This window comes from Lingula anatina, chromosome 7 (genome assembly GCF_051362555.1).
Source record: "Lingula anatina isolate TDL-2025a chromosome 7, LinAna3.0, whole genome shotgun sequence".
Classification (NCBI taxonomy): Eukaryota; Metazoa; Brachiopoda; class Lingulata; order Lingulida; family Lingulidae; genus Lingula; species Lingula anatina.
The window spans coordinates 2570718-2579258 of NC_141773.1; the positions used below are offsets into that span (position 1 = coordinate 2570718).

Sequence of the window (8541 nt, forward strand, 5' to 3'; positions counted from 1 at the left end):
CTTGCAACAAAACGAAAAAATCCGTTGAGAAACGCGTCAGTACTCAGATTTTCCAATACTTCAATATGCAATGCCCGAGTTTTGAAACAAGTAAATATGCATCCATAACGCTTAGCATCAGAGCGCCCTACTTTGACAACTAGGGGCCCGAAAATATCGATGCCGACAATATCAAACGGAGGCCCCCCCCCCCCCCCCGCGCTACACGTCCTCGGGCAAATCCGCCATTTTCTGCCACATAGGTAATGCGTAGAGCTTTTTGCAGATTACGCAGTTTTTGACGATTTTCTTGACCAAATTTCTTCCATCAATTATATAGTACTATGGGTCCACTCAGTTCCCATATGTGCTCCACCGTGAAAGTCGCTTATGATCGAAGAGCAAAATATGTAAGATCTGGGCAAAATGGGAGGGCTGTATACATGCTAATGATGAATGAATAAGTCTACCGCCAACAACTAAAATCCCGCCCTTCACAATAGGAGATAACTTGTAGATTGCACTCGATCGCAAAATAACGCCGGACTCACTCAAAGATTGAATTTCATGACCAATTACTTCACTTTGGACTGCTCTGAAAATGGAATCTTCAGCTTCTTTCAACTCGAATGCCGTTACATTCGTTTTTATGATGTCTTTTCCACGAAGATATTTTTTGAATCTTAAAAGCCAAACCACAGCTTTGCAAAGTTTGTAAAAGCTTGATTAATGATTCCATAACTATTGTAAAGGTGAAACATCTATTTCAGATACAGCTCCCTCGGGTTGTTCACCGACAATGCACGTGTGGATTTCAAGATCATTAGAAATGTCTCGAGAGGACTTTGGGCAAGACCATTTTGATCTGAATTCCGATAAAATTGTGGGACCCTTCATCCAAATTTCAGGCATTTCATCAACATTGCTTCCTCGCGATAAAATATTGGCTGGATTTGATTTGCCGGGAATACGTCGCCTTTGTTGCACACTGGTATTTTGTCTTATGTAAGACACCCTATTTGCCACGAACGTCTTGAAAAGCGTAGTTTCATTTGTAATATAGGCCAACGCGACTTCACTGGCACTCCAAAATGTAGTAGGCAACAAAGATACATCCAGTTCTTTGCGGATTAACCGATCAAGGTCAACAGCGACAACACATGCAGTAAGTTCCAGTCTCGGTATAGTGACTTGCTTTAAAGGCGCTAATCTGCTTTTAGCTACCAATAACGCAATGCGGATTTTGCCATCACTACAGACTGATCGAAGGTATGCACAAGCTCCATAAGCCTTTTCACTAGCATCACAAAACATGTGCGCCTCGGAAGCATAACTCGTTTTCGAAATAACACACCTTGGAAAATGAAGATTGTGTAAATCTTTCAAAGATTCAATCCAATGTTGCCATTCAAAACTCAAGTCACCAGACACCTTTGTGTCCCATCGTTCGCACAACCGTGTTACCTTTTGAAATATCATTTTACCGTGTATGATGATAAGAGATATCAATCCAAGAGGATCATACATCGAGGCAACTGTACTGAGAATGATACGCTTGGTAACAATCGCGCTTTCTTTGAGTCTGAAGATGTAATAGAAATAATCAGGCATGACTTCCAATTTAATCCCGAGAGCTTTTGCATGAAAATCGAACGCTAGTTCTTTCACCTCTTTAGCTCTGCCATCAACAGGAATAGCTTTATTTAATTCGAAGTCATTTACTACGAATTGGGTGAGATCGAATCCGCCGCGGCTCACCGCGCGTTTTGTGCCTTCAATGACCTCACGAGCCTCTTTTCTGGTTTTCACGGATTTGAGCAAATCATCGACATAAAACAAAAGATTTCAACACGGCGTTTCTGATCAATTCTGTAACTTCATGGTCCTTTACTGTGCGTCTTAGAGCATAACAGCTTGCGCTCCCTGATCACTTTCCACCAAACAAGTGGAGGCGCATGCAACAGTGAATAAGATTTTCCCCGTCGCGCCATAAGAATCTGAGCGAATTTCTATCGCATTCGGGCACCATAACTTGATAGTACATCGCCTTGATGTCTGCCATTATCGCGTATTTATGTTGACGGAATCGCAAAAAAATACCTTACAGCTTGTTTATGAAATCTGGGCCTTGTTTGGTCTAAGAATTTAGACTAACACCCTGACATCTGCACGCACAATCATAAACAACTCGCAATTTCTCAGGTTTTGAGGGATTCAAAACATGTCTGTGCGGAATATACCATACTGTGCCGTCGCGCAGATCAATTTCATCATCTGGGACTTTCTCAACATAACCATCGGAAATCAAATCCAATATGTTGTCGTGATATTTTTCGTATAGCCCGTCTTTCTCCAGCTTACGTCCTAAACTATGTAAGCGGTCGAGTGCCACGTTCTTGTTATACGAAAATTTCGGACACCCTGTTTTTCACGGAATCGGTAACACGTAGTGACAGTTCTCCTCACTAACAGTCGACTCCGACAGGGCCAAAACTTCTCTCTCTTCTCGCGAGAAAGAAACCACGCTCTCATTCTCTAGTCTCCATAAATTCTCAATATTTTCTTAAAAATTGACTGAAATGTCAGATGCCAACTTATCATTCAACGGGCCGTTCAATGCCCAACCTAAGCGCGAACGGGACGTGTAAAGTTTCAATTTTCCGCTTTCATCGCAACGCGTCTCTTACGGCATGATCAAATGCGCGTTGTTCATCCCAATTATATCTGCGTGACCCGACCCTGTGTTACTGAAAGGAATGTCTTTCAAATACGGATACGCACCAGTGTCAACTCGTGAATTCGCTCGCACACGAATTTGTGGGATAACTAACACATTTGACAAACAATAGAGGCATTTGCGTCGACAGTCTTTGGTTCATCCGCAGCTATGGCACGCTCTATTACCCCAAACAACCGTGTAACAGCGCCCTTCCGTGCCCTACGTGCGAGTCGCAGCTTATTAATTTCTTGATCTTTGCTGTCACTCAATTTGCAGTTTCTTACACGGAGATGGTGTCGTCTTAGGGTAATTCAGTTGTCCACTGTCTAGATTTCTTTTTTCACTGTTGCGGATCCCAAGCCAAACGAATACAAACAACGGGAAAATGTTCACACCTTTATTCACGAACATACACTGACATGGTGAGACTAAAAATTACAAAATTATGAAAGATATACACCAAAGTGACAATATAAAAGTACACAAATATAATAAACGGAATACAAATAAAAAAAGAAATAATGAATTAATTATAAGAAACGAGAAATGTGCATACTACAGATTTGGCTAGACAAAACGTATTATGCTTTTACATATATGTCAAAGGCCCGGATCAAATCTAGTCCCATGCATAAAAAGCCTAGACCCCATGTTTATTACGCCCTGGCTGGGCCCATTCTTTATGGTGTCTTTGCATTGTTAACAGCATAATGGGCAAGTTAAGTGACCAAGTTAATTGACCAAGTTAATTGGCCAAGCTGCCAGTTTGTTTGGATGGCATGTGCAGGGGATGTCTTAGATCAAGGCACAAATGAAGCCCATCTTTAATTTAACATATCTTTAGTAAAGGTTACTAAATCAATCTACATGTCTTTTCTTTTCTATTAAACATCTTTAAAAGTATCATCCTCTGATGTATTTTACAAATCACGAGTAATGAAATACAAGCATATCTCATTTGCCACACCTGTAAGTATCATAATATGTACTTGACATCCCCTGCACATGCCATACAAACAAACCGGCAGCTTGGGCAATTAACCTGGTCATTTAACTTGCTCATTATGCTGTTAACAATGCAAAGACACCATAAAGAATGGGGCCAGCCAGGGCGTAATAAACATGGGGTCTGGGCTTTTTATGCATAAGACTAGATTTGATCCGGGCCTTTGACATATACATTGTGCAAATGATTAACAATAGGGGTACATACAGAGAAATGTGGCTTTTCCAGGCTGATGGTGGTCCACAGATTTTGCCGAAGTGACTATAATAAATCTTGAGGCTTGGCGACCTGAACCTTCTGCTCGTCAAATACAATCGTAGCCGCGCCCAGAAACTACTGCTGGCCGTATATATAATGACCAAAGCATTTGCATAACAAAAAAAAGATGACTAGTAATACGAATGTAATCGCAACGTCTTGTCGTAAGCGACAACAAATGGAATGGTATTATGCGCAGATCCTTTATGAGGATACTTGAGTACAGACTTGAACTGATGAACGTTCTAGGTCTATATAGTAGATAATAGTTTGAAATTTTATAATTGCATTTTATCTTTAACTTCAGTGTTGCGGCTAGAATACACTTGATAAAATCTTCACATCGGGAGGCGGGAAAAGAGACAAAGGGACAAAGACAAAGAACTGAGAATGAAGCACACACGCAATTTAAAAAGTCACAACCTCGTATAAGTAAAATACAGACTCGTAAATTTAAACTCTTCTTAATTCATGAAATATGGTTGTCACATATTGTGCAGTGCGCCACCTATATGATGTGTGTATTGACCTGGGAGGTCATTGTATATCTCAGTGGAGCTGATTCTAATAAACACGTGTCCTGACAACAAGGCAGTTGTTATATGGTGTCTAGAAGCGGGATTCTCAATGGAAACCTTGAAACCACCTGCACACGTTAATTTCTAGAGTGGAAATGTGGCTACAAACTGGCGTAAATGGGAGCAGCAGTTCAAGATGTACTATAATGCATGCGAATTAGGAGAAAAGTCTGGCGCGACGCAAGTCGCCATCTTGCTTCACACTGCAGGCCCGGAGGCGCTAGATATTTTTAACACGTTCACTTTTGAAGATGACTCACAGAAACAAGACGTAGACGCGGTCTTAACAAAATTTAGACAGTACAGTGAGCCCAGGCGCAATGTAGTTTTTGAGAGACACCAATTCTGGAGCCGAAGTCAGAAAGAAGGGGAATCCGTAGACACGTGGATGACCGAGCTGAGAAGGCAAAGCGACAAATGTGAGTTTGGTGAACAAAAAGACTTGTTGATTAGAGACAAACTCGTATTTGGTGTATTGGATCCTAAAGTCAAAGAAAGATTGCTAAGGGAAACCTCTCTTACGTTAGAAAAAGCGCTTGACATTGCACGTGCAGCAGAAGTAAGCAGAGCGCAAATGGCCGCCATGACAGTCCCGGCAAGTATACCTGAAGTCAATGCTATTAAGAGCAAACAGCGTACCGCCAAAGGCACATCTAAATGCAAGTACTGTGGAACTTCACACCTTCCGAAACGATGTCCGGCTTATGGTAAGAAGTGCAAGAAATGTTCGGGGTTAAATCATTTTGCCGTTGTTTGTCTGGGTGGAGGCTTCAGAAAGAAACCATTATCATCAAAGAAGATACACCAGCTAGACACGGAGGATGTTGGCAGTGATGAAGGTGAGAGGCTGTTCGTTGGTAGTCTCACAAACAGCAATTGTTCTACGCAGTATTCTGAGACTCTGTATATTAACAAGAAGCCAATGACATTTAAGTTGGATACTGGAGCTGATGTCAATGTGCTGCCGTGAGGTACCTATAAGCAAGTATGCCAGACACCTCTCCATGCCACTAAAACTGTTCTGACAGCATTTGGAAATGCTACAATTAAACCAGTGGGTCAAGCACAGCTGTCAGTCTCAACCAAGCCCTCTCTTATGCCTCAGCCAGCTACCTTCTATGTGACTGAAGGAGATTATTCAGCCATTCTTGGACGTCAGTTATGTGCTTCACTAGGGCTTAAACAACGTGTACCTGTGAACATAGTCCAGTCTACAATGTACCTTTGGCACAAGACAAGCTATTGAGTGAGTATGGTGACAATTTTACTGGACTCGGACAATATAAGAGAGGATATGATATTGTTGTTGACCCAAGTGTTTCCCCAGTGGTGCAAGCTCCTCGTAAGATACCCTTTGCTAAGCATGACAAGTTGAAGGAGGCTCTCTCTCAGCTAGAAAAGCAAGATGTCATTGCAAGTGTTGACAAACCAACTGACTGGGTGAACAATTTAGTGATTACAGAGAAACGCAATGGTAGCATTAGGCTATGACTCGATCCCAAGCCTCTCAACCAGGCCATAAAGCGTGAGAGATATGAGATACCTACGCCAGCTGATGTTCAGAGCCGTCTAGCAGGTAAATGCCTTTTCACAGTAGTTGACATGAAGGACAGTTACTGGCACGTGAAACTATCTGAAGAATCATCATATCTTTGCACTTTCCACACCCCATGGGGCCGAAAGAGATTTAAGCGCATGCCTTTTGGAATATCCTCTGCTAGTGAAGTGATGCAAAAGCGTAATGAGGAAGCGTTTGGTGACATTCCAGGGGTGCACCTCATAGCAGACGACATGATCATTGCAGGTAGCAGTGAGGCAGAGCATGAAAGTATAGTTCATAAGGTCATGCAGCGAGCACGTGAACAGAATGTCAAGTTCAACAAGGATAAAATCCAATTCAAAGTGAAATCAGTTAACTACATGGGCCATATTGTATCTGAAGAAGGACTTAAACCTGATCCTGCCAAAGTCGATGCAATCATAAACATGCCCCAGCCAACAGACAGAGCTTCAATGATGCGTTTCTTGGGAATAGTGAAATATCTGTCACCATATATAGCCAATGAGTCAAGCCTAACTGCTCCTCTCAGATTGCTGCTAAAAGAGGATATTGAATGGCATTGGGGACCAGAGCAGGATCATGCTATGCAGCAAGTAAAGGAAGCTCTAAGCAAGCAGCCCGTTCTGCAGTTTTATGATGTGACACAGCCAGTCACCATTCAAACAGATGCCTCTCAAGGTGGGTTGGGTTCATGCTTACTCCAACGAAACAAACTTGTTGCATATGCCTCGAGAGCTCTTACTTCAGCAGAACAAATAATTCTCAAATAGAAAAGGAGCTTCTAGCTATTTGTTTTGCCTGTGAAAAATTCCACCAGTATGTGTATGGCAAAGAAGTGGAGATTCACCGCCCATTGGAAATTATTCTAAAGAAGCCTATCGTTAAGGCATCTCCAAGACTGCAACGTATGATGTTACAGCTACAGAGATACAACATTTCTGTCCGATATATATGAGGAAAGTTCATGCATGAAGCTGATACGCTTTCTAGAGCGTATATTCAGGATCGGTCCTAGTGTGGTGCTCCAGAGGATATTGAAGTTATGGTACACAGACTAGTTACCAGTCTCCCTGCTTCTCCGCACAAGCTGGAGGAGATTAAGGCTTCGTTCACATGGAATGTCTATTTTCTAAAAATCTATTTTCTATTCGCGCTATCTTATCATCAGCAGTGGCTGCTTTAGGCTTCATTCACATGCAATGTCTATTTTCTAAATTCTATTTTCTATTCGCGGTATGTCTTATGATCACTGTCTGTGCCCTGAATATCCCGCGGCGTAATTACTGCTCGCGCTGCCAGTAATTACGCCGCGGGATATTCAGGGCACAGACAGTGATCATAAGATAGCGCGAATAGAAAATAGATTTTTAGAAAATAGACATTGCATGTGAATGAAGCCTAAAGCAGCCACTGCTGATGATAACACGTTATTAAGACTTCAGTCAGTTATAAAACGCGGTTGGCCTGACAGGAAGTCTCAGCTGCCAGTGAATGTCCAGCCTTACTGGGACGTAAGGGATGAGTTACATATAGCAGAAGGCCTCGTTCTTCTGGGAGAGCGCATCGTAATTCCTGCCAAGTTACGATCAGACATGTTGTCTCTAATTCATGAAAGCCACTTGGGTGCTGGCAAATGCAAAGCAAGGGCGAGATCTTCACTATACTGGCCAGGAATGTCAGCGGACATAGAATTGATAGTTGCACAGTGCTCAGTGTGCAGTAAATTTCGTCCAAGCAATGTAAAGGAGCCCTTGATTCCGCACGCGATACCACACAGGCCATGGGAGAAAGTGGGAGCAGACATTATGACTTTGAAGGGTAAAGACTACCTGGTTGTGGTAGATTATTATTCCAAATACCCAGAGATTTCTTACTTAGAGGACAAAACGGCGAAGACCGTGATACTACACTTAAAGTCTATATTTGCTAGACATGGAATTCCTGAGACGATTGTCTCTGGAAATATGCCATTTGGGAGTTATGACTTTAAAAACTTCGCAAGAGAATGGGGAATAAACCAGGATACCTCGAGTCCTCAGTATCCTCAGTCAAATGGACAGAGCGAGAGAACAGTTCAGACTATTAAGAAAATCCTAAAGAAAGCCATGAGTGATGGAAGAGATCCATACATGGCCTTGCTGGAGTATCGTAATCCTCCAATCTCAGGAATGGATTTTTCCCCAGCCCAGATGTTAATGAGCAGAGCTTTACGTTCTAAGATTCCAACAGCTACCAAGCTACTTGAACCGCAAGAAGTATTCCCAAAGCAGCTGCTACATAGACAACAGCAGAGGTACAAGGGAGTATATGACAGAAAAGCAAAGAAGTTGCCCGAGTTAACTCCAGGAGAATCAGTTGATCCAGCCACTTCTAAACACCGTCATAATGTGACGTTGACTCAATGTTGTATTTTGGTCATTGACACAACCTTGCAGACATG

The 8541-nt window shown here is 42.3% G+C and overlaps 1 protein-coding gene across 1 annotated transcript; it reads left to right on the forward strand.

Annotated features, from left to right (window-relative positions):
- The first annotated feature begins 4676 nt into the window (after nt 1-4676).
- Nucleotides 4677-5510, forward strand: LOC147760608 (uncharacterized). Its single transcript, XM_087017072.1, has one exon. It carries the CDS (start codon nt 4677-4679, stop codon nt 5508-5510), a length of 834 nt encoding a protein of 277 aa, XP_086873198.1.
- The last annotated feature ends 3031 nt before the right edge of the window (nt 5511-8541 follow it).

What these genes read in the sequence shown, in the direction of transcription:
- LOC147760608 (XM_087017072.1), top strand. Translation starts at nt 4,677, where the DNA reads ATGTACTATAATGCATGCGAATTAGGAGAAAAGTCTGGCGCGACGCAA.